Here is a 26,440-nt window from a genome sequence, read left to right on the forward strand (position 1 = left end):
TGTATTTGACACAGGCAGTGCTTAATTTGTAAAATAATATGTAGAAGGGCCCAAATATTTTCTAGCACATCTGGGACAAATCCAGGCAGGCAACTCCCGGCCCACGGGTGCCACCATCCACGACTGTGCCCCAAAGTGTCAGCATATTTAGGGCAAAACCTGCGACTCTCACAGGCTATTGCGGGTGATGGATGCACAACCCATGGCAGATGTGCAATTTATAGATACCAATGGAAATAAAATAACATAACATACTAGTTTAAGGCAAATGTTTGAGTGAATCTTTAATCACATCATCATTAACATTTTGCTTGGATTCAATAGGTGACAAGTGGAACATGTTGACAATGTATCCTTGGAAAACAGTAACCACGCTTTCCTCCTATGGTAAATTAATTGACAAATGCAGGAAAAATCATTCCTGAACTGCTGAACTTGACTGTCAAACAGTGCAGCAAAATATTTCTGTAAAGTTTAGTGGTCCTGGCAAACACTCCTTTTAGGCAGTTGCCTTTTTCCTGGCTTTGCCCCTGTGTTGGTGCTACTCGCTGGTGACTGTCCTCTTATTGTCAACCCACACTGCAGTGGCAGACCTGCACCATTGTCATGCAGGATGACTGGAGCACCCAGCACTGTCACCTTCCAACGTATTGTTATCCATGAAAACTAGCACTGTCCTACTCATTTGGGTCATTAGGTTCAGGATTAACAATGAACCGGCCCAGGATGAAGAGGCTGTGCCAGGTGCACACAGTGTCCCCTTGCTGTGTGTCAACTACCATCATAATCAGACAGAGTCTGAGAAAATAAGTCTCGGTGCTCAGAAATAAGTGCCTGGGCTGAGCCCTGGCAAACAGCCCCACAAATTAAGCACTGGACGCAGGCGTTTGATTATGTAGTCTGAGTCAAACATTGGCAGGACATGCTGGCTATGGGTTGTCCTCCTGTTTTGGTTGCAATTTTGGAGGCACTACATCATGAGGCAAAGGTTTAGGTTAGACTGGACCATGATGGCTCTTTCTCCAGTTGGATCAGCATCACATGTGGCTTATGCCAATGGTGTGTTTGGCACCTTTCTTATTTCATATGTACATCTGTGACTTAGGCCAGACCTTGTCGAGTGTGATGGCAAACCCTCTCAAATTGGGTCATATTTGTGTACATCTGGTCTATGCATATGACATTGTTATGTGCGATTACACACCGATAGGTTTACAGAGATCATAAGCATCCTTGAACGAGGATCTTGGGATTGACTATTAAATCTAACAAGTTGAAAATCATGATCTTTAAACCGTCAAGGAGAAGTACTCTAAGTAGGACATTTAATTGGAGCTACTAAATAGGTACTTTTTATTCGTCTATGGTTAAAGAGGTCTTCAATAGTGCTGCAAAAGCAGAGTTCCTGCCACCAGTGGTTCATCTCTGCCAGATTGATAACACATTTGGTAGATTTTCCTTGACACCACTGTTACGGTTTTATAATCAAAAACTGGGGCCAAAATTGTTGTATGGCTCAGAGTTGTCTGACCTGAATATAGACTGAACAAATTTGAAGGCCTCTTTATGGCGGAAAGTTTTAGTACTGTCACAATGTGTACTGACAGCTGCTATTAGGCATGAATTGGGCCATGTCTCATTCCAGGGCCGCTCCAGTTGGAGACTTTTGCAATTATACAACAAGCTTTTGGTTCCTCCTCCAGGTAGATTATTTGTGAAGCTAAGAGATGCATTTGCGGGTATCTTTTCCAAAGAATTACAGCAATGGCAGACTACGTGCATTTCTTTAATAACTAGCACTGGGTCATCAGAGGAGCAGCTAAGTCTCCATCTTAATGCCACAAAAAATAAATGTTTTGAAGCAGACTGGATTGCGAATCATTAAAGAATAATGAGCTACCATGTGTTTGAACATCATTTTTTTTTTCTTTCAAATTCGGCTTTATTAATGGTTTTCCAAACAGTACAACAGACCATTGAAATGAAAAAACTAAATCATTACCATGAAGATCGGAACATTAGAAGAACCACAAATTAGCTGTGCCTTCTTTGGCCTAAAACAAACATTACACTTTGAAAAGTCCTCCCACCCCCCCTCGCTCTACCCACTCACTCCCCCTCTGTGGTTGACTCTTTTCCCTTTGTAAGTCCACTTGCGGGCTGAACCAAGACTGTGTCCGATATGTTCAAGGACCGTTAATGACTGGGGCCCTTTCAAGTGGTGTCTCTCGCTCCACTCCTCCTTTTGGCCCCTCATTCAGGTACGCTAGATATTCCCCCAAGCAACCAGGTTTTCTCATGGTAGTCCTCCTGCTGGTTAATCTGCTCCAGTTGCAGCCCATGGCATATACCTATTGACAAATTCCCCCCACTCCTGTTCCACTGCCCCCCGACCCCCATGGAGCCCCGCCATTATTCGTTCCATAACGTACATATTTTTGGCCACATTTATCCACTCGTTTTTTACTGGTGTGTACACGTTTTTCCAGCAGGTTGATATACATGCCCTGGCCTCTAGTAACAGGCTTGCTGCAATGTGGGGGAGAGGGGAGGTTGAAGAAGTTCACTGTCCACTTCCTCCAGACCGAACAGGACTAGCAACGGGGCTTTGATTCTAGTGATCCCATCAAGCTCCTTAATCCAGGCCAGGATATTCTCTCAGTAGAATTGCACCTTAGGGCACCCCCACCACATGTGCCAGTAGCCCGCCTTGGACCCACATTCATGCCATCAGAAAGGGCTGACATCCTGGTACTTCTTGGAGAGTCTGACTGGGTCATATTGCCACCTTTGTAGCAGCTTGATGGCATGGAGTTTATATTGGGTGGAGATCGAAGACTGAGAGGCTCCCCTGCAGTGTTTATCCCATAGACGTGGGTCCAGCCCTCCCTCCATATCTCCCCCCACTGTTCCCTCAGCTTTTCCATGGATCCCTTTGACATTTCCACCAGGGCCCCATATATGGCTGAGATCAGCCCCCTCTCCTCGGGTCTAGTATCTAGGAGCTTTTCGAAAGGTGTAAGGTCTCTCTGGGTCTGCTTCTTCCAAACCTCCCTTGCCATCACCCCTTTGAGTTGGAGATATAGGAAGACCGAGGGTTTGCCTATGCCCAGGGCCTCCTCGAGTTCTGAGATACTGATGAATCTGCCATCCCACCAGAGCTGTCCAATTGTTTCTAAACCTGCCTCATTCCAGGACTGGAATCTGTCAGGGCTGTGTATGGAGTCCCCGATTCCCAGCATCCAAATGTGTCCCAGCGGCGAGGGCGAGGTCATCACTCCCTTAATTTCTGTGCCCGGCTTCCAGATATGCCAGACCATACCCACAATAAGGTGTTCCCATATTCTACATGGTATCTTATGTTTCGGGACCCACAGCCATTCCTCAACCGTAACTGGCCACATGTGCAAATTGTGTAGAGCAACCCATTGCAGGTCCAGCTGTGCCCTTAGATGGGGTATCAGGACTCTAAGCTGGGTGGCCCTATAGTAAAGTTTCACATCGGGCATACCCACGCCTCCCTTTTCTTTTGGAAGGACGAGAATGTCCTGAGAAACATCAACCTGCTCTACCCCTTGATTTCCCAGAAATACGGGTCCGGTATCTGGATTGGAAGCTTTTGGAACAGGTAGAGCAACTTGGGAAGGAGGACCATTTCGAGGGCATTAAGGTGCCCCAGCCACGAGACTGAGTTTACCCCACTTCTCTAAATCCTCCTTTAGCCTGCCCCGCAGCGGCTTGAAGTTAGCTTCGAACAGATCTCCTAAGTCACTGGTAACATTAATCCATAAGTATCTAAGTGGTCCCCGGCTGACTGCGAATCTGGCCCTATTGCCATCCTCTTTCTTGTCCAAGGGGAGGAGGACCGATTTGGACCTATTGATCTTAATCCCTGATATGGTACCAGTTTGATCAGTTGGACCGCTACCAGTAAGGATCCCAGTGGATTCATGACATGTAGCAACATGTCATCCGCAAACAATGTTACCTTGTATTCATGCCCTCCTATACTGAACCCCCTCGATTTGAGGCTCCCCTCTGATCTTACGTGCGAGTGGTTCAAGAGGCAGTGCAAACAGAATTGGGGAGAGGGGCAACCCTGTCTGGTTCCCCTCCCCAGGCCGAAGCATGGTGAATAACCTCCATTAACATTAACACATGTCCTGGGAGAGGAGCACACCAACATGATCCCCCGCAGGAACCTTTCCTCCATAGCGCACTTAACCAGTAGTGCTTCAAAAAGTCCCACTCTATCCTATCGAACGCCTTCTCTGCATCCACTGAGAGGAAGACGGGGTCACCTGCTAGTCTGTTGGCCTCGTTCAATAGGTGCAAGGATTTTCTCATTGTGTCCGCAACCTGCCGGCCTTTAATGAAGCCCACCTGATCAGGGTGCATCTGCCGGGCCATGTATTCCTCCAATCTGGCTGTGAGAACCCTGGCATATATTTTGGCATCAGTGTTGAGAAGGGAATTGGGGCGGTACGCCCCACATGTCCTAGGATCCTTAACCTCCTTGGGTATCACAGTAGTGAGTACCTGGGAGAAGGACTCAGAGGCTACACCTGTCTCGAGAATGTCGTTGAAGAGTTCTATCATAAAAGGCAACAGAACTCAGAGAAATGACTGGTAGAATCCCGCCGAGAACCTATCCTCGCCTGGTGCCTTACCCAGCGGGATCCGTCCAACTGCCCTACTAATCTCTGTCTCCATTATAGGTGCCTCCAAGACCCTCGATTCAGCTCCTGACAGTTTGGGCAAGGGGATGTCTGCCAAATATGCTTCCCGTCCCGTGTCTAGACTCAGATTTGTACAGGGCCTCATAAAAAGAGGCAAAGGTGTCTTGTATCTGCTCCGTTGAGGACACCTGTACATTATATTTCCCCATATCTTCAGAGACCCACCATTCCACTTGCTGTCCCTGCAGCTGCAAGAGTGCATCACCCGTATCCTCTTTCTCGTAGAATTTTTTCTTGAGGAACTGTAGGTTCAGAATTATTTTCTCTTCTTCAAGGAGTTGCAGTTCTTCCCTCTTCCCCCTAGCCTCTGCTAGATATTCGTCCTTGCCTTCCTGTGATGATTGCGCCCGCTTATCGAGTCTGCTACCCTCTTCCCTCAGCCCTCACTCAAAGAGGGTACGCTGTCTTTTTTTGGTGCTCCCTCCGTAATCAGTATCCTTCTCCTGGTTGCCTTCCCAGACTCCCATAGTGTCCGTTTTGCCATTTCCCTTGTGTGGTTTACAATAAAGAATTCCCTGATTTCTTTCTGGAGTTCCTCATTGAACACCGAGTCCTTTATTAGATATTCGTTACATCTCCATCTGGAACACCTACGGTTCATTCCCAACCAATCCAGGTCCAAAGTGAGCAGGTAGTGATCCGACCATACTATAGCACGAATCTCGGATGCCTGGGTGATGTCCCACAAGCCTCTAGAGATGAACAAATTGTCTATTCTCGTGAATGACCTGTGCAGGGGTGAAAAGAATTTGTAGCCCCTCTCCTGTGGGTGCAGGTGACGCCAGCTATCTCGCAACCCATATAAGTCTAGAGACTTCCAGACCTCCCCATAACCCTGTCTCGGGGGCTCTTGTTCTCTATTGCACGACATCTGCCTGTCCATGTCAGGGTTTGCCCAGATATTAAAATCGCCTCCCAGAACCAAGTGCCCCAAGCTTTGGCTCAAGATCTTAGGGAGGGTACCCTTCATGAATCGTAATTGGCCTTGGTTAGGGGCATAAATCATGGCAAACGTGAAGGACACTTTCCAGACACGCCCTGAAATCAGGAGGGCCCTCCCCGCCACATCTGACCAAACCTTTGTTACTACCATCCTGAGTGTCTTGCAGATTAGAACCCCCACTCCCCCACTCCTGCTTTCCTGCAGGGACCCGAGCCCCAGAATTTGTGTCCCACTGAGCCATTTGGAATCCTCCGTTCTTCCCCCCTCATGAATTTCATCTCTTGGAGGAAGTGGCTATCTAACCCTTATCGACAGAATTCCCTGGCCACGAAGGATCTCTTTATCAGGGAGTTCAGACCCTTAACATTCAAGGAACCCACCCTCAGGGAGCCCATTCTCAGCCCATCCTCCCTAGTCACCATCAGGTCACCCCATGGCGGGAGCCCCCTCTCCTCCACTTACTACGCCATTGTATAAGAAAGTAAACACTGTCAAGACCCAAACCAGAATTTCTAATGCTTAAGAGCCAACCACCCCCGACAACCCCTGCCCTTCCCACCCCCCCCTCCAACCCTCTTCCTATTCCCTCCTGGTGCTCGGTCTGCCCCCTCGACCCATACTAGGGTGCAACAAACCACCAACCGAACCTGCAACTCGGGTCGTCTCAACTGAGACCATTTAACCATTGAGCCCTCTCCATCCCCCAACAAATACCTTGGCCCCACTGTCGCTCAGTTTTCTAATCATTATATACTCTGTAGTCCCCACCTCAAAAGAGAGGGATCTGGGGGCCACACCTATCTTGAGTACAACAGCTCAACCCAGCCCCTCCCTCATATCCCCCCCTCTCCCAACCATGGGGCATTTACTCGTGGTTACTGAACACAGCCATCTCATGTCAGGTATCAGCTGCAGGGGAAGCGTTTTGTTTCCTGCACTTCCTGGCACCAGAGATAAGTTTCCTTCTGGGACCCTTCACTTGCCACTGTCTGTCCTCTGTGTTCCTCTCCTGCGATCCCGTGGGGTCCTCTGTACCTCCCAGAAGTTTGTTCTTCCCCCCGTTCATCTCATCCTCCGTGATCAGTTTATATTTCTCTCCATTAATCTCAAATGTGATGGAGAATGGAAACCTCCATCTATATCGAACATCTTTTGCGTTAAGCCACTTGGTGAGTGGATGACACAGTCTTCTCTTGGCGAGGGTCAGGGGTGATAAATCCAGAAAAATAGTAATTCTAGAGTAACCAAGGGTGATGGGTCCCCCCTTCTTCACCTTCTCTAGGATCTTAACCTTGTTAGGATAGTTGTGGAAGCGGGCGAGAATGGATCTAGGGCCCCCGGGGTGCCACCTGCTCTATGCATCCTCTCAATTTTGGGTTCATCTATGGTATAGTCCCAAAGACAAGTTTCGTAATATCACATAAGCTTCTCTTCAGGTATCCCTCCGTCTCCCTCTCTTTCTGCGGTATCCCAACAATTATGATGTTGTTCTTCCTCTCCCTGTTCTCAAAGTCGTCAATTTTTAAGGCAATCTGTGCTTCTCAGAGTTCGATTTCTTTCATCCTCACGTCCATTTGTGTGACTATTATATCGAGGGAGGACTGATTGTGCTCCCCCTCCTGGAGTCTCTCATCCATCTTGTCAATTCTCTGAGTGATCTTACCTAGCTTCCCACCGATGTCCGCTTTCATGCTCCTGATCTCGTCCATTATTGAGGCCACATCCTTTTTCGGAGCCATGGAGTCTTCCTTCTTCCCTGCCATGGTCCCTGTTCAATCCGCACTCCTTGTGTCGACCCTCGGGATGTATTTGTAGCCTGAGAGCCTCGACACCAGTCCATGTATCACTTCACCCTGGTGTGTGCACACAGATGGTGTCTCGCTGAATCCAGCCTGGGGGTGGGGGTGGAGCGGCTTCACTCGTGTGGCCTAACTTCAGTTGTGGGCATAAGGAGACGCAGGGGAGTCCCAGGCAGTGCGCAAGTCCAGCACCCCTGTGGGCAGGGGGTTGGTCTCCCTCGTCACCGAGGGATCCCAACCTGCCCCCCTGTGAACATCCCTACTCATGTCCTGTTGGTGCATCGAGGCTAGGGGGTCATCGCCTCCCGCAGCACCTACTGTGTACTTCTGTGACTGGGCCCATTGCTCCGTTTCACTCCTGTGCAGCATGTATATCCTGAGAGAAGCACAGCCTGGGTGGTTGTCCACCCTCACCTTTTGAATATGGTCGTTTTTGTTGGGCCACTGAGTACAGAAGGCTGGCACACACCCTGATAACGGGAGCCCACACTTCCTTAGGCCCTGGGGGTATTATACCCGCTCACCGGGTCTCCATACCCAAGGGGCCCCTGGTTTATTTTGGTTGCCCCCTCCTGGGTCCGATGGTGAGTGTGGGCTGTCGGGGGGCCCCCATGTGCTGTTTAGGGGTCCGAGTCTGACTCCTGTTCCTCAGGCCCCTGTGTCTCGTGTGGGTGCTCGACCCTCTGAGCCCTGCAGTGTTGTCCTCCTAGGCCCCGCTGTGAAGCGTGGGGCCATTTGCCTTGTCTTTCCGGGTACTGGCCAGTGACGGCTTTCCCTGGTGGGTCACGGTCTTCAGGAGGCGGGCACACGCCCCGTAACCGGGGGGCCCACACCTCCCTCTAGCCACGTCTGCCTCTGGCTTGCTCCCCCCACAGCCCAATCCTGCTGCTGAAGTCGTGTGCGGCCTGCGAGTGGTCCTCCAAGAAGTGCTGCCGTGTGCTGGCTCCGTCCGCTGTCCCTCGGGTTGCAGGTGGCACCAAGGGGTGGGTTCTCCCCCATCCCAGCCATCTGGGGGAAGCGGTTTGATGCCCTAGGGGGAGAAGGTATCTGTACGGCTTCTTTGTGCGGGGGCCCTATGCCTGGGCAGGGGCTACCCCCTTGTGTATCACCGGGCCGAGGGGTGAGGCTCCTCACCTGGCGTGCAGTGTGTTCCTCCCGCTGGGCCTCCTACAGGAATTCCGGCCTCTCATGCTGCTCTCACTGGTTGCTGTGGGTGGGGAAAGTTACTGTCCGCATAGCTTCTTGAATCCCCGCTCCTCAGTCTTCAATTTTCCACGTTTGTGCACGACAGGGGTGAGGGGGTCTTCACCAGTCTGCCCACACTGATTTACCTCTAGGGGGGGGGGTCGAGAAGTGGGGGCTCATTCCAATTTTCGGACTTCGTGGGCCAAGAGCACACAATCAAGCGTTCATCATCCTTGCGCCCCCTGGTGGCCTCCTGCTGAACATAATTTTAAATGTATTATTAGAACTTTGAATACTGTTGCAACTTATCTGATTAAGCATCCATCGCGAGAACACAGGAGCTGTATATTAAGATTTTAATTAAACTTACATCAGACCAAATGGATTAAGAGGTAAAATCCTGATTGAGAAAAGGGTGTGTCGATATTGCTCGTTCACCAATTTTTTATGGAATGCTAATTTTTTATCATCAGATAATTTTTAGAGACTTCTTTTAGACTTTAAGGAAGCGCATATGAATATTGCTGTAATACGTTTTTTAAATCTGGTATTGATTTAATGGTTTTATGTTTGATTTTGTAAAATTGTGCTGTTGTATATTTTGTATTGTGTAAAAAGTTGCAAAACTAAAATACACCAAAACAAAAAGAAAAAAAATGTAAGGTTCAATCATGTTGGTGGGACACATTCCGCTGACAAGCTCAGCGACAGGTCAACCGTGATTCTATTAAATTCGACTTGTTATAATTCTTTAAAAAGGCTGAGTATGGTGGCCATAAATATCATGGTATTATGCCTCAATGTGATAGTTGTTCCAAATTATGCTGGACAACATGTATCTACATACCTTTTGAAACATAGAGAGACCATGCATCAATATTGCTTGAATTACAAAGGTCAGAGCGTGAGATGGGTTCCATCAACTGCACTGAGCAACCCTGCCCTTCTGACTAGGACTCATTAGCCCACAGGCTCAACACAGAGCACTATACACTGATAAGAACACAGACGTGTAGCACACGCACTTACCGTTTCAAAATAGAAAGCCACAGCAGAGTCTTCTTCACGAGAGGGGACACTGAATTCTGCCGCCACGTGTGATTTCACCACCGTTCCTTCAGATGAAAGTGTAATTTGCGGAGGAGTGAGGCTCCAGGCTTTAGCAAGGCAGTCTTTGAGCGGAGCACCTTTGAAAACCTGAAGGAGAAAGTCATACACATTAAAATGCAAACCGGCATCAGCAAGTAATTTTTATGGCAACCTGAGGAAGGGCTTTGTGGTGAGCCGACACATCCCCTTGTGGGCATCCACATCATGTCAGCAATGACATGGCGCTTTGGGGCCAGGGTGACTTGGGTCCACACATGCGTGGGGGGGGCGTGGGGGGTGCAGCATGCGCAGGGCCTGACTGAGCATTGAGCAGGCAGAGACTGGACTCCACAGCCACTCCGTCTTAAATCACATGCACATAATGAATTGTTGATTCATTTCAGAGGGCTGTGTAAATAAAGGCCAATCATTACTGGTCTCAATTCCATGTGATTTATTTGCCTGATGGCTGCAGGTCATGACGATTGTTGTAGAGCATCCCATCATTCGAGCTTACTAACCAACGATGACCCCGTATTCCTCATGCATCATGTAAGGAGCCACTCACCCACCTCCCTCAGTCCCGGCCAACCTTTGAATGCACTTGGGGGAGAGGGCCAACACATTTTTAGCGGCCTGCAGCATAACCCTCTCTAGGCCCCTTGAGGAAGATAACGCTGCTGATGACTTTAACGAGGCAATTAGAAGGCTGAGGAAAATGTTTAAGAACTTGTAAAAGGTTGTGTCACAAAAAAGTAAGCTTTACACAAGTGAGCAGCAACAGGGTGAACAGATGATGACTGCATAGTCAAATTGAGGTAGTTAGCTGTGACCTGCCAATTCAAAACATATGCTGAAGAGTAGATGTGACATAGCAGCAAAGCCGAAGAGGGCTTCATCCAAGAACATTCTCAACGTAGAGACAAAGCTCTCCAAATTCCTGGGAGGATAGCTCAGAGGCAATGTGCTCACCTTGGAAGCAAGACGACACAGAGCACCACAGGTTCGATTCCCGGGTCCGCGCTCAGAAACCTCTGGGTATTAAGCACGTTATAAATAACCTATCATGTATAATGTAGAACAAACTGCCATGAGAAGGGGAGCACCGGGAGGGAACGCGAAGCGTTTCCCCCGGGATTTTCTTTGGCACTGCACAGGCCAGCGAGATTGCCTGCATGCAGAGTTCCCACTGGGGGGGATTTAAGGGGCTGGGAAGGTTCGGGAAGCAGGCGACGGTTGGGACATGAGGGTGCAGTGGTTGAGGTTACGGGAAAGGCGGAGGTGGGTAGAGGAAGGCTGCACTGCAGAGCAGCGGCAGACGGGGCTCTTGCGGCAGTGGTGGCTTGAACCCGTGCAGCTGTTAGGGGGGAGGTAGGGGAACCCAGGGGAAGGAAGATGAGGAGGTAAATTAGCAGGAGAGCATCCAGGGAAGAAATGCTTTTGGGTGGGGAGCCAGATGGGGATGGGGTTAATAATGACCAGGGGGATGAGGGGGATGTTAGGAGTGTTCAAAAAGGGATAGGTCAAGGGAGCCGCGATGATGGGGGTGATGGAATTCAGATTGGGGTGACAGAGCAGAGGGGCAAAGGGGGTAAATACCTGCGGAAGAGTGCAGGTGGGAGAAGGAGAGAGAGGTCCCCATCAATTAGTGAGATTAGGGAGGGGTGCGGAACGCCCCCCCAGTTAGGAGGAGTTTGGGTGGAGGGCGCAGCGCAGCCCCTTCTGTTCCAGAGGATGAATTTGGAGAGGGTTTAAGAACGGCCCCTCCTCGGTCGGCGCAAGGACAGTCTAGAGGGCGCAGCACGGCCCCTAGCGATGAGGATCACAGGGTGGAGGAGAGCACACTTCGCCCGAGAGGAGAGGACCAGGAAAGGGTTTCTGCGGCCCCGCCGAGAAGACGCCAAAGGAGTGACGGAGTGGACGCCCCGGGCTCACAAGAAGAGGATCTATGCAACCCGAGCATGAGCTCGCATCAGCAATGGTATTTCAGGGGTGATGAAGTAGGGATTGAGGAATATGTGGGGCAGTGGGAGGATGGTTATAGGGAGTTAAGGAGGAGGGGGAATGAGAGAAGGGATTTTAGGTGGGATTGTGAAAGACAGGAGCAGGGGGATTGGGGGCAAGAGGTTGGGGGAATAATTGGCTGGGTGAGACTGGTGACATGTTTTGTCCCCGCAGTAGGAGCCCAGTAAGAAAAGAGATGAGGAGCATCGGAGTGGAGGTCAGACCGCAGACAGGCGATGGCAGGTCGGACAGAGGTGAGCGGGAAAGGGACTGGTCATCTGCATGGCAGAGGGGGTATACGAGAACGGGGGCAGGAAATGAAGAGTCTGGTTTGCAAGGGGCAAGGAGAGAGATTGGTGTACAGGCTCGGTGTGTTAAATGGTAAATCATATTGTGCCTCCTTTTGATTTATATTGGCCTAAGCCTAGTCGCTCTGCAAAGAAAACCGTGTGGCAAAGTTCAGATTTTGGATCGACTTTGCTGCCATTTTAGAATCATCCGCCATTTTGATTTCTGTTCGTATGATTCTCTGTCCTAAAATGGTGTACTGTGTTTCTAACTTGCAACCAAGCCTCCCGACCTTTTAGTTGTGTTAAAGGTTAGACTGTCCGAGGGCCGACTGTTTAGACTAGGTAATGAGACCTTGTACTGTGTATGAACTGTTGTCCTAGTATTGTCTACGCTAACAAGCCTCATCCACGAATATACATCAGCGACAATGATGCGTAAATGCCAAGCGTGGACACAGGCTGAACTACATTGTGTTGGGATATAGACTAAGGCTTACTGTGGGATCCGAGAATATACATCACCATTGTAACTTGATGGAAATGCAAACTCATTTAATCCTTCTGCATATTATTGTATATGCTGTATGTGAACTTGGCACAAACTCTAGACGGCAGATTATTAACATGTAGAGGGGCTGGACAATGTTGCCAAAAGTGTATAAAAACAGGAATGTCTAGATGTCCAGCACTCTCTCTCCTCTCTCTGACGGGCTGGTAGTCAGTGCGGGCTGCTGAGAGCCAGATAGCTATCTGTTTCTATGCTTCTTTGTAAACTGTACAGTAGAATAAAGATCTGTGAATCTTTATAGCCCGTGTTTGGTGTATTTCATTTTGTGATACTCAGCCTCGATATTTCCTTGTTTTACAGATGGCGCCCGAATAGGGACCCTCAAGATTGATGCCATCTCGTTGAAGTGTTGACATGGCTATCGGAACCGGGATCGGACAGTGAGAAAGGGGGCCCCTTCTTGGATGAGACGCGATACCTCAACAGTACTGCACGACCCGATCCCTGGACAGTGAGCTTGCGGTCCGAGACACATCTTGACGAGGGTCCATATATCGAGGCGGGCAGTTTTGTTGAAATCACCAACCACGAGGGTCCTTTGTTGTCCTTAGTAATCCGACCGGACCTCCCTTAGTTCTTTGATCAGGTGAGTCGTGCACCGATTCCTAAGTATCCTGATATGTGATTTGACGCATTGTCCTCGCAAGAACAATTATTGATCAGGTAACACCAGAAATCTGATATGCCTGAGAAATTGTCTGCCTGTTTCAGGGCATTATTCCGCAGAGACAGAGACAATCTTTGGAATCTGGCCGTCCGGCACCACAGGAGGGGTCGCCGGCATGTAATATGTATTGTAAGAACGGCATTGGTAGTACAGTGTTGTATGATATTTGGCACAGACAAACTAGACATGCTTCCAAACTTCTGTGTCCAATCAATGGGAGCTTTGAGATTCCTCGTATAGAATATTTAGAATCTATATTGTTAAAGAAAAAAGCTAGACCTGCAGCATTTGATGTATTGCAAAATTGGAAAAAAGAAGCTATGCAGCAACTTAAAAGTAGAGAGAAACATGCGTGCTGACATATGCCAAAGGCAGAGAAAGTGTTATTGTATGATCAACAAAAAACAGTCAGTTAGAAATATGGACATGGCCTTTCAACTTGGCATCCAGAAGATATACCTGTCTAAAGATTTTCATGTATCTGATGAATTAATTGACAAACTTTTAAATTAACCTATTCCTGTTGCTTTACCTCTTCCTGCTGTTGTTCCTCCTCCCGTAGCAATTCCTGCTCTTCCTATCATTTCTCCTATTGCTCCTCTTCCTCCAGTTATTGCTCCTCCTATTGTTGCTCCTCCAACTGTCCCTCAGCCTTTGCCTGCTGCCATAGGTTTGGTAGATTTGTCTCTTTCGCCAGTATTAGCATCCTCGTTACCTATTGTACAAGATTTGTCTACTCATTCTCTTCCGAGTGGTTCTGTTCCACTTGTGGTTGATAAGGGGGCGGAATCAAAAAGTTTTAATCACAATACAGTGTCTTAGGAAAGAAAGTGAGATTTGAATGCATGGGCTAGACAGTGCATGGAGAAAGGTGAATAATCTGATGTTTTTTCTACACTCTCTAATCTAGAAAGTTTTCCTGAGAAAAATGTTTTTATTGAAGGACTGGGAATTCATTTATCTGTAATGTGGAACAGACTGAATGATGTAGATCTCCCACAAGGGTTGAGGGATCTGAGTGTTTTAGCATATTCAAGAGATACTGCGGAGAAAGTATTTGAGCAAGTCGAGAGGGTTTTTGAGTATAGGAGGGAGTTAGAAAAGTTACGGAATGAAGAAATAGATGGTGATAGTTTGGGCGCTATTTTTGCTCGGTAAGCGTTCAGAGTTGCCTACTTCTCAGTTGCCCATGAGAGAGGTTCCTCCGACATTTGTCCCTAAAGTTGAGATCCCGGCTAACGCAGCAACGGGTGTAGCCGCCTAGGACATTGATGCACATTATGTATCGCAGTTTGTTCACGTCCCGTTCTCAAGACAGGACGTGAATACCATTCGGCAATCTATCCCAGATATTTGAAAGAATCCGAGAGGCTTTTATAAAGAAAGGGAATCTGTCTTGCAGTCGTCAGTGTTCACTCTGGGTGATATAGACTTGTTGTTTCCCGTGCTCCTACCCGCCGATTTTTGGAAGCAGATTAGGACAGTAGATGATGTACCAGGGTTAGGGGACACATGGGATAATTTAGTTAGGCAAGATAGAGAAAGGAAAGCTGGTGAGAGACCACCGCAGGTAATACTGACTTTGCCTGATAGAATAGTGACAAAACTGAAAGCCTTAATTCCTGAGAGAAGGATTGTTTGGGACAAACTTACTGCTTGTGTCCAGGGAAAGTCTGAGGGTGCTACCGAATTCTTTAATCGGTTTGAGCAAGTATTTTCAGATTTCAGTGGACAAGATTTAAGCACAGAGTCTGGAAAACGATTATTTGTAGACACATTTGTGCGTGGATTGTTACCTGACATCCAGTCGCAAATTATGACTTCTGAGAGCCCTTGGCAAGCTAAGTCTCAGTCTGAAGTGTTGCATATGGCTCAGTATTATGAAAACCGAGTCAATAATGAGAAGGAAAGGATTGAAAAGAAAAAGGGAGACTTGAAAAGTAAGGTGTTGTTGCAACAGATTGTCAGAGGTCCTAGAGAGGGTAGTACACAGTTTAGGGGACAATATGTTCCACAAGGTAATGTGTCGTTGGGTCCTGTGCACGCAAACCAATGTGCTTATTGCAGACAAGAGGTTCATTGGCGAGCACAATGCCCGATCCTCCAGCAGAGGTCAAATAACACATTTGGTATCATGGGTAGATGATCCAGAGGCCGCCCTGGGGCGGGGGGTCCTGGTAGAAGCCAGTTTTCTCAGAATCCTCAGTCTTTTTCGCAAGATAATCAGCAACCAAGTATGGATAATAGAAACATTTTCGATCATCCTTCTACTGCTCATCTCTCTGAAGACCTTCCCTTTGATGATATATTGTTTCGCTAGGATTGCCCGAAGCAGGGTTTGGAACCAACGCCTATTCCCGTTAATCAGAAAGGTCCCTACATTGAAATGATAGTGGGAAATAGGAAACATCTATTTTTGATAGATACAGGAGCACAGAAGTGTTCCATTGATCATTCACGGGTTCCAGACATTCCACTGTGAGGGCAAACTAATGTTTCTGTAGGGTTTTCTGGTACGTCAGTGGTTAGTCCGGTTTCTTTGCTGGTACCAATTTCACTGGGTCCATTCACGGATCACTGTCCATTTCTTTTGACAACGAACTGTGGAGAGTATTTGTTGGGGTTGAATCTGTTGAAGGAATTAAATGCGGTAATTCATTGTTCTTCGGATGAAGTGCATTTGATGATTTCACCACAGCAATTTTCTGCCTCACAGTTTCTGATTAGACATTTGCCGCCGGAATTTAGTAACGTTCTGGAGTGTTTATGGGCGATTGATGACAATGATGTCGGTGTTTTACAAATTGAGCCTGTTAAAATTGTCTTGAAACAAGGAGTAAAGTTGGCACTGTAAGAGGATTCAATTCAACACTACAGCTAAGTCAACGCCTAGTCTATAATACTGAATGAAAACCCTTATTGATATATCTTTATGTCCAGTTCATGCGTTCTGGATGACTACCCCTATATAACACCCCTCTCTTGGAATCCCCCTGACACCACTGAGCCAAGAAGTAGTTCTGTTTTGCAAGTTAAAAGGTTTATTTGATAATTTAAACAAGAGATGTATATATCACACCTTATAATAAATTAATAATTGAATAGCACACTTAATCTGATATGATAAAGATTAACAACGGAGAATCTGGCACTAACACGCTTCTCTATAATCAATAAGGAGTTGACATGAAATGGATAAGGTAGCACACTGGTAAATAGGTACAGAAGTATAATGTGGTAGAGAATGCTTTATAGAGTTCAAATGGATGGAATGTTGAATGAATGAAATGCAGTATAGAAAATACCCAATATGATTTCAACAAAACAATGTAATCACTTTTCTCTGGCAATCCCCTCCCCCCCTTGATGCAATGCAAGGAAATGGAAGGAAGCACACAGTTCTCAGAAATGCAATCAACTGTAATTCAGTTCACCCCAGCAAGCTTAAAGAAAACAGATAGGAGTTTTGAAAACACAGGCAAAATGCTTTGATATGTGCTAGCAATGGATGAGAAATATGCTGGAAATGCTTTTAATTCCCTTTCAGAGGTTCAGGGTGAGTGGTATCTAGTTAATATTATTCCAGGCTCACACTAGCAATGATTCAGGGATAGTTAGCAGGTTAAACGAATTTCTGGCAAATGGAAGGCAAGCAGCAGCAGTTTTTACATGTGAAGAAATTTGCAAATCGCGGTAAAATTCGCGAATGCGTGTTCCGCGATTGCGGTAAAACTATAAGGGGTAGGAATGCGGTTCTAGGTTCATAGGAAAGCCACGATTCTAAGCTTTCAGATAAAAGTTACTGCAAGTCTCTAGCCCAAACGGTTACAGAGTTATGACCGATTTAATAGAGGTCGTTTTTGGTTTTGCAAATTTTAAAAGCTCAAAATGACAAGTGGCAGATTTTGCAGCTAAAATGACAGGTGACAGCTAGGAGGCAGTTCTACTTAGGTTAAATAGATTGAATTATATGATTTTAACTAAGAGAGGTGTTCTGAGTTTTGCTGAGTACTCACAAGAGATTTTGAACCGGAAAGCGACTTGGTCACGGACTTCAGTCTGGTCAGGTCTTCCCGGGTTCTGCTCACAGCGCCTGGCCTCTGGAACTGCTCACAGCATCGGGGTCAGCACTCTGGATACAATGGCCTGGTCTCTGCTAGGCACCGGTTCTCTGGGTCGGGTCCTGCCTTCTCTTTGGATATTTCTGTCACCGGGTTCTTGCAAAAGTTCTTGGCAAAATTCAGACGGCTCGCCCGGCTGTCTGAAGAGTTCAGTTGCAAAAATATTTTGAGGCCTGCTGACAAATACTCTTGCTGGCAATGGCCTTTTTGGTTAAGGTTCTGAAGTCTCTGTTTATCTTGGAGTCTAAGTGTTGGCTCTTTGAAGATTGATGGAGGTAAGTATGGATTTTTCCGGCAGAGCGTCCCGCTGCAGATGGAATTGAAGGTCCCTATCTGTCCTGTCTGTCTGCTTTTATGTGTTTAGAATGTGGGTGTGTTCTAGCATCACTGACCCTACCTCTCTCTCAGCTTCTAATTGGTCAAACTTCCATTTATCATTTGATTGGGGAATGAACTGAGTCAGAGGGATGTCATTTTATGGCTTGCAGATAGGACACTCCTCTGTCAGATTGCACACATTCTATATTTGATAATAAAAGACATATTTCACAGTTACACAGTTGCTTGAAATTACATATACATGGTGTGGCTGAATTTAGCCATGTCTCTGTCCAAATCTGCTGTTTCTAAGAGCTTGCATTCAGAAATGGCACATAATTGACTTTTTAACTGATTTTTCACTTTCTGACATTGACCCAACTTTACATACATGTGTGCAGGGAGTATGGACATTAACTGATGAAGTTTCAGATTTTTAACATGCATACATTTAGAGTAATATCCACTTTTCCGCTAAAACCCCCCTGAACACGCCACCGGGTCGAAAAACCTCTTAAAATGTGGGCAGAAAATCACAAGAATTATGGTATCATTTATAAAATTTTCACATGTCCGCTCTATGAATGATCCATCTTTTTAAAGTTATGTTCTGGCTCCAAAGGGGTGTGGTTTCCTCTCAGCACAAGGTAGAAATACTGGTTTATCCAGTTCTGCCAAGCCAGCTTGCTCTCACAGGCAGTGCTCCTCCCAGCTTCTGCCAAGAGGAAGCTACATTTTACGACCGCTGTAATAAAACCTTTGCATGAGTCAAGACAGGCTTTGTTCAGAGCTCCTGTAGAGCACAGGTAATTCAATTATCAGATAGATGGCATATCCTTAGTGTGAGCAGCAAAAGGGCAGCTAGGCCTGGGAACACAGCTGTGACTCAAGTTTCACTCCTGATGGGGTAGTTGCCAGGCAAATTGGAATCTCTTTAAGCTGTCATTTCTGTTCCCCAGTTTCTGCATTCAAATAAAACTAAACATTTTCACATATGCAGCTAGAAGGCTGATTCTAAGTTTAAAACTATGACATTTAAACAATTGCAACCTATGTGACACTCAAAAGTAGGTCACTCAGTCAATTTAAACATTTAGATTTTTTTTAGTGTCTTTCAGTCCAAATTTACTTAAACTGCTGAAATCCACAGCGCAGCCAGTCTTGTTATAAACCTTCAAGTCACTTCAGAATATAACTTTACATTGGATCCACCTCTCAGTAAGTCTTTCTTTAGCCTGCTTTGGGTTCATTCAGTTTTACACAAAAAAGTAAAATCTGGTGTGGTTTTAAAATGCCGGCTTTTGGATAGTGGTGAGTACTGGTACTGCACCCATTTTTGAGATTTAAGAAATGAATTCCCCACCATTCTAGGTTGCATTTGGCAATCAGCATTGCCATTCCCAATGGTTTCAGACTACTGTGCGGGTAGTCCAATGGTGGTTTTAAAGCGCTTTGAAGCTAACCGGCCCTACTGTTTTTCCTTTGGCAACCCATTTCCCTCATGGCAACCCGGCCTTTCATTCTCGCACTGGTGGGTGGCAAGTGAGGCAACCATTTCGGTGTGCGCACAAACTGCGCAGCTTTCCCGGATTTCGGCGCACATGTGGGTTTTCCGCCATCTTGAATTTTCTAAGCCCACAGCACCAAATGTTGTGGCATGATAGCTTAAACGTGGGTCAGGACACCCAACAAGCCCCCCCACGCGACTGCACTTTGAATTTGAGTCGATGGGGAGTCGCGTGCCCAAGGGTTTTGACCCACGCACCGGTCTGTCCGCATAATCTTCTTCCGGTAGATGGCATAGTTCAGCATCTTTTCCTCCATCCGGTACTGATCGATGGGTTCGCCTCGTCGGTCCTGATGGAAATATTGGGCGGTCCACTGGGCCCATCGGATCTTCGTTCCCGGTCTCCGGATCGTCCTCCTTGGCCCGTCTTCAGGTTTTCTTTCTCCTAGGACGACAAAGGAAGAGCGGCAATACCTACTCATAGACGTTTTTCCACCACTGTTGAGATAGTGGGGCAGCATATGCATTTCATCATAACGAAACATTACATTCTTATTTTGAAAAAAAAACAGTATAACTAAGAGACAGTTTCATGCAAATCACAATATTTTAGAGACTAGATGTGGTATGTTTTATGATTGGAACAGAATTAGTCTGAGACAGTACCCGCTAGGATTCCAGAGGATTCCTCCAGTTGTTGCAGAGTGTGCCTGGGATGGCAACATTTCAACTGGTTTATGTGGACCCACTTGTCTTCCCCCGCTGCCAAAGGACCTTTGGGGATGTGGATTTTGTAGGCCACAGGAGAGATCTTGTCGATGATCTCAAAGGGTCCCTTCCATGTAGGCAAAAATTTGCGCTGCTTGGCCTGGTTCCTTTGGAAGTTGTATAGATAGACCCGGTCTCCCACCTGATATTCCTTCCTGGAAGTTTTCAGGTCATAATGGGTCTTCATGCTATCAGCCGATCTTTCTAGATTCCGCTGAGCATAAGCAAAAGCATGTTGAAGGTGTTTCCTTAAATTCTCCACATACTCATGAGTAGTGGAGGCATTTATCAGTGTCTGCTCTTGGGTCCTGTAGAGCAAATGCTGAGGAAGCACCATCTTGCGCCCAGTCATCAACTCAAATGGTGACATTTTGGTTGCAGATGAAGGGGTAGATCTGATAGCCATTAGGACCAGAGGTAATCGGATATCCCAACTTGGCCCAGAATCTGCCACAAACTTCTTTAATATGCTCACAATTGTCCGGTTATATCTCTCTACTGCCCCAGAAGACGCTGGTCTATAAGCAATATGCAGCTTTCTCTTGACCCCCAGTATCTCCCACATCTTTGTCATTACTTCACTGGTGAAGTGGCTACCTCTGTCTGACTCAATCCTTTGAGGTAGACCAAAACGGGAAAAGATGTGGTTAATCATCAAGGCAGCTGCAGTTTCTGCCTTGCAATTTGGGGCTGGGAGACATTCGACCCACTTGGTAAACAAGCATGTGACGGTCAACATGTACTTATTCCCCCTAGCAGAGCGAATCACGGGGCCTACAAAGTCGATTTGTAAATCTGACCATGGCAGTGTCATCCCCCTCTTTTGTAAAGGCACCCGGTGTGTGAGGGATGTCGGCTGAAATTGTGCACACACAAGACAACCCTTCAAGTATTGGTCGAGGTCCTGCCCCATGTGTGGCCAGTATGCAACCTCTCTTAAGATTTCCAATGTTGTGTGAAACCCCCTATGACCGGCGGTGGCCGCATCATGGGCGTGACTTAACATCAGGCTTCGGAATGAGGTAGGAACCACCCACTGATCGTGGCCAGCTTTGGATTTCCTTACCAACAAACCGTCTTGGATTCGGAACATTTTTGGACATTTCATCAACACTCTTAGGTCCTCTTTCCCAATGTAATCGGTATCCGTCAGGGGAAAGTTCTCAGGGTCCTCAAGGTGCTGGTAAAATTTACCAATTATTGGATCCCCCCTCTGAGCGGTAATCAAATCAGCATCAGGGGTCTCCTTACTCCATTGTACAATTGAAAGGTCGTTGTGAGCATTTGTCTGGGACCTAGTGATGGCAGTGACCTGGATTTCCCCCAACAGGGACTCAATCTCAATTAGATCCCCTTGGATGGCCCCGGTTTTGGCCAGCTGATCAGCTAAGTCGTTTCCAGTTTTGTCTGGTCCCTCTACTTTGGAATGAACCCTTGATCTTTTTCCAGTAGATGGTCATCCCTTTCGAGGTGACCAGATCATCAATGTTTTGGATCAACTTCCCATGTTTCAAGGGTTTGTTGTTAGCACATAACATGCCTCTGGTTTTCCAATTAACCAGGTGCTCCACGAACCCGTTCCGTACATAATCCGAAACTGTGATTATGACCAGTTCGTGGAGTTGATGCTGGACAGCAGTGAGGATGGCCCGATGCACAGCCATCAATTCTGCCACCTGACTACTTCGGGGACCAATTTTGTATCCAGCGGAGGGTTCTGGGGACTCATTCACCCATGCATTCCCTACGCCGGCCACCAGTTCTTTCTCCCCGTTGGTGTCAACATGGTAAGAGCATCCATCCACATACACAGTGGGCATTCCCTCACACTTGTCCTCTTCAAAGACTTTGTGGGGGGAGTTAAGGTATGCCTCCATGTTGTCCTTGATTTTTAGACTTTCGTCCTCGAGACAGTTTTCTCTGGCACAATCATGCAAGTCAGCCAGACCTTGCGCGAGGGGACTCTTCTTGTTTTGGCCATATCGGACCTCCACAGGAAAGCCTTGCATTGACAGAATCCAGGAAGTAATTCGGGAATTACTCACATTTCCGGCCCGGATTCTGTCACTTTGGAGATATTGCAGAGGCTGGTGTGGAGTCTCCACTATGATGTGTTCCCCCTGGATAAACGGGCGGTAATTCTTCAATGCCCACACCGTTGCCAGGAGTGCCTTCTCACAATCGTTGAATTTTTCCTCCACAGAGGATAAAGTTTTGCTCGCATAGGAGATTACTTTATTGACCTTGTCATGCTTTTGGTATAATACTGCCGTCAAGCACGTATTAGAGAACCCCGTCTCCAGGAAGAACTCCTTGTTTCTGACAGGGTAAGATAGGCAAGGCGCTTGTGAGAGGCTTCTCTTGAGTTGTCTTACTGCCTCGGATTGTTCTGGACCCCATTCCCACTTGACCCCCCCCCCCTTTAGGAGATGAATCAGGGGTCTGGTGATCTCTGCGTAGCCCTCAATGAACTTTCTGCTGTAATTAGTCAGTCCAAGGAAGCTCCTTAGTTCCCGCAGAGTTGTGGGGTCTTTCAGTTTCTGAAGTGCTTCCACTTTCTTTTCCTGGGGACAGAGACCCTGAGGAGTAATCTCATGCCCCAAGAAATTAACACGGGTTCTACACCACTGTGCTTTCTGAAAGGAAAGTTTTGCTCCGGCGGCCCTCAACTGCGTCAGAACATAACGGATCTCCGCTATGTGTTCCTCCACAGATGAACTTTTGATGAGGACATCATCTACATAAGCCAGGTTACCCCTCGCACCCAGGTCGGGCATGGCCTTATGTAGGAAAATGTTGAATTCATTGCCGGAGTTGAGGTATCCGAAGGGAGTCCGGGTCCATGTGTACTGCTGGCCCCCAAAGGTAAAAGCCAGTTTGTATTGGTCCTCCCTACTGACAGGCACGGTCCAGTATCCATTGGTCAGGTCTATTGCAGTGAATACCTGTGACCCCTGAATCTGGGCCAGCCCTTGGTCAATGTAGGGCAGAGGCCATCGGGAAGTATGGACCCGTTTGTTGAGCTCCCTAAGGTCAGCACAGAGTCTCCACTGGCCGTTCGGCTTCAATATTCCCAGCACCGGGTTATTGAAGGTGCTGTGGACTGGACGGATTATTCCCCTGGACTCAAGGTTCTTAATTATTTCAGTAAGGGACTCCATTGATGCGAGAGGCAAGCGATATTGCTTCACAAACACAGGAGTCATGCCAGGGTCCGTGGGGATTGTTGTTGTGTGGATGTCAGTGCGACCACAGTCATATGAGTCTACCGCAAAGAGATCTTGGAAATCCAAGAAAACTTGTTTCAACTTTTGCTTTTGTTCCAGAGTCACACAGGCATCAGCTAGGTTGACTCTCTCTTCCACCATCTGCCTGAAGCCTGGAAAGACTTCTGGTTTGGCTATTTCAGCGGCCTCCTCCAGCTGGGTGGAGAAGTCCCTGGTCAGAGTGCTGATTTGGACTGGAGGCTTCAGGTGGGAAAGGCAGCCCTCATGGACCTGGAAAATCACCTCATCCCTCCTGAAGTCACAAGTCACATCTTCCTTACCATAAGGGCAAGAAGTGTACACCAGGAAGTTCCCCCCATGCCGGGTAAAAATCCTGTCTGGTGTTGTATTGTCCTCACTGTCACTGTCAAAACAGTCCTTGGGGATTGGTCCTAACAGTTCATTTCTAAGATCAATGGAGAAATGTCGGTCATCAACCGCCATTCCAATAATGGTGCCTGCGGCTAGAGTAATACTCTTGAAGTCGCTGTTATCCACCTCTATTGGAATGGTGTCATGTTCTATGTTGACTAATGGAGTTGGGTTTACCCCCAACCCTTGCTGTTGGAGAGAAGCATTTAGATGTATGTAAGCATCCGGGTTTTTCAACTCTTGTCCCCTTTTAACTTTCACTTCCAGGGAGAATTGTCGGGTCCTTTCTGGGATGGTGACTTCCTCTTTAACCTGAATTTCAACTGCATAAGGTAGCAATTGAGCTGACCTAAATGCTTTTTCTGGATCATCAAAGCCCATGGGATTATCCGCTAATCGGGACCAAGCTTTGAAGTTTATTAGGTCCAAACTAATGGCAAAGCGATTGAGAATGTCACTGCCTAAGTAAAAGGCGGCAGGGACGTCTCGCACGACCCAACAATTATGGACAATGCTCTTGTTGCCAATGGAGATTTTGAGCATACACCTGCTTGGCAGGAGATGTTTGGAATTAGGTGCTTCCAGGTCCATTTCCCATTTGTCTATCAGTTTGAAGGTGGGAATGGCTGGATCTTTTGGGAGTTGGCGGAACATGGCTTCGCTGATGAAGCTCTTACCGTTGTTCACACACACTCGAGCGAGAACAGAGTCCTTCCCATCATTTAACTGGACAGGGATGAACAACTGCTCTCCAATTTGCTGAATATCAGCCAGGCTCTGAGCTGATTTCACATCTTTCTGGACTATAGGAGTGGGAGTTTCTGATTGTGGATTAGTAAAGAATTTCAGAGTGTTTCCTTCCAGCGTGGAATACCACCTTAAACTGGAAGGAAGGTTGATTTTCAGAAACAGAGAGGACCCCCCATCACTAGTCTGTTGTCCTACTGCTATTACTGTCACGTCTGGAATCTGGTTGTTCTGGAAGTGAAATTCTACTTGGTCAGATTTTTGTTCAACCATGTGGCATGTGCCGTTTAAACTAACATGGTTGACACTCTGTTTTAATTTTATTGGTCGGCTAGTCTGGGTCCAGAGGACCTTGTTTACACAATCTATTAGGGGTGACAACCTTCTCAGGAGGTCATTCCCTAGTAAACAAGGGGTGCCCTCCGGGGTCACAACTATGACCGGGTGTTTCAACTTATGTCGCCCAATTTTAATGTCCAAGTCTGCAGTCCCCTCAACGGGAATTTCCTTCCCGTCAAAGTTCTGTAGTTGTCCAGGAAGAGAGGTGAGAGGAATTTGGTAATTCTCTCCCCTTCCTGCATTCAGTTCGTCAAAGGCCCTTCTGGACAGAAGGGTAGCTTGAGATCCAGTGTCCACCAGTGCCGAGATTGTACCCTGCCCCTGTACTCGGACCGGGGCATAATATCTTCCCTCCTTTTCCTCAAGGGGGCTCAGATAATGTACATTTTTGGACAACTGGTGGGCTAACTTTCTGGTTTTGGACATCGATAGCGAAGAGATTTGGGCAGAATTCTGTGGAGAGTCTTGGGAATCTGAAAGAAAAAGTTGGCAACTGGAGATCAGAGCCATTGTGGGTTCCCCTGGTTCCGGTTCTGGGCTGCCCCCCCCTTTTTGGAGGCAGTCCCCAGGATGGGTTTGAACCAGGGGATTTTCTTGCTGTTGGTTCTGGGATGAGATGGTGGGTGGCGGTAGCTCAGTCTCCACATCTCCCCAGTCTGGATTTGCATCCCTAGGGACCCATTTTTCTTTGGGGGGAGTTCCCCCCTCTCTGAAGGAGAAGATCCTTTTCCCAGGATCCTCTGAGGATCCCTCTCCCTCAATTTGGAAGATCTGTACCTCCTCCTCAAACTGAGTCTGTTTGGGGCTTTTGTTTCTCCTACCCCCCCTCTGCTCCTTAGGAGGCAGACTTTCAGGGGCAAGAGATTTTGTTTCCGGTTCCTGGGTTTCCAGGGGCTGTTTACAAGTGAGGAAGGAAGCTTCCTCCAAGGCTTTACACCCCCCTTCCCTTTGTGCCTCCTCCCTGGGAACCGGTGAGTTATCGGGGTGCTGCCCCCGTCATTGTTCTGGAGCACCAGGTCCAGAGTTGGGTGCGTTCTGCGCCGGCACGCCCATCTGAGGGTTCTGCTGAGCCCTCAGTATGTGACCCAGATCCCGCGCCATGTTTTGAACCTGGCGCTCTAACTGGGAAACCCGCTCAGGCTGATACGGGGCCCTGTTTTCTCCCCTGGGCTGATCCCGGGAAGGGTAGCTGTCCCTTCTTTGGTAGTACCCCTGGTTGGGAAGATTTGGGTACCCCTCCACCCTTGGCCTCCCCTCTCCCGGATTCAGTGGTCTGGGCTCAGGGAATTGGGGAAAGAAGGATGGATGGTTTTGGGGCTGAAAGTCGGGAGGATATCTGGGGAAAAAGTTCTGCCCAGGGTTTGGTAAATTTCTGCCCTCCTGTGGGAAGTTTGGAGGGAAGTTCCCTGGGTTAGGTGCTTGGCTGGATCCCCCCCCTTGGGCTGGAGGAGTCCACACATAACCCAGGATGGGTCGATTTCCCTTGTAACGGGGACTTACATAATCAGGAGAGCGAGGGACCCCATTTGTGGGGCTGCCTCCCTGGCTCCCTGTCTGTGACTGGCCCGAGGACCTTCTGGGCCTAGCATTATTAGGTGCAGGTAGGTTTTTAGGCCCCCCCATCTCCAAATCCAAAACGGGGGTGACCTTTACCTCTGCCACGTTGGCAGCAGCAGGGGTGCTGTTGGCTTTGGGGTTTTTCTGGGCATTACTTTTGC

The 26,440-nt window shown here is 47.6% G+C and overlaps 1 protein-coding gene across 1 annotated transcript in view; it reads right to left on the bottom strand.

Annotated features, from left to right (window-relative positions):
• Window positions 1-26,440, bottom strand: part of LOC138449643 (cholesteryl ester transfer protein-like) — a 204,189-nt gene that overhangs the window by 43,816 nt on the left and 133,933 nt on the right. Inside the window, exon 11 of the mRNA XM_069604785.1 lies at window positions 9,696-9,863. Coding sequence (XP_069460886.1) covers window positions 9,696-9,863 — 168 coding nt within the window. The remainder of the gene's footprint in view (window positions 1-9,695; window positions 9,864-26,440) is intronic.

This window comes from Ambystoma mexicanum, chromosome 1p (assembly GCF_040938575.1).
Source record: "Ambystoma mexicanum isolate Mex_15411 chromosome 1p, UKY_AmexF1_1, whole genome shotgun sequence".
Lineage (NCBI taxonomy): Eukaryota > Metazoa > Chordata > Amphibia > Caudata > Ambystomatidae > Ambystoma > Ambystoma mexicanum.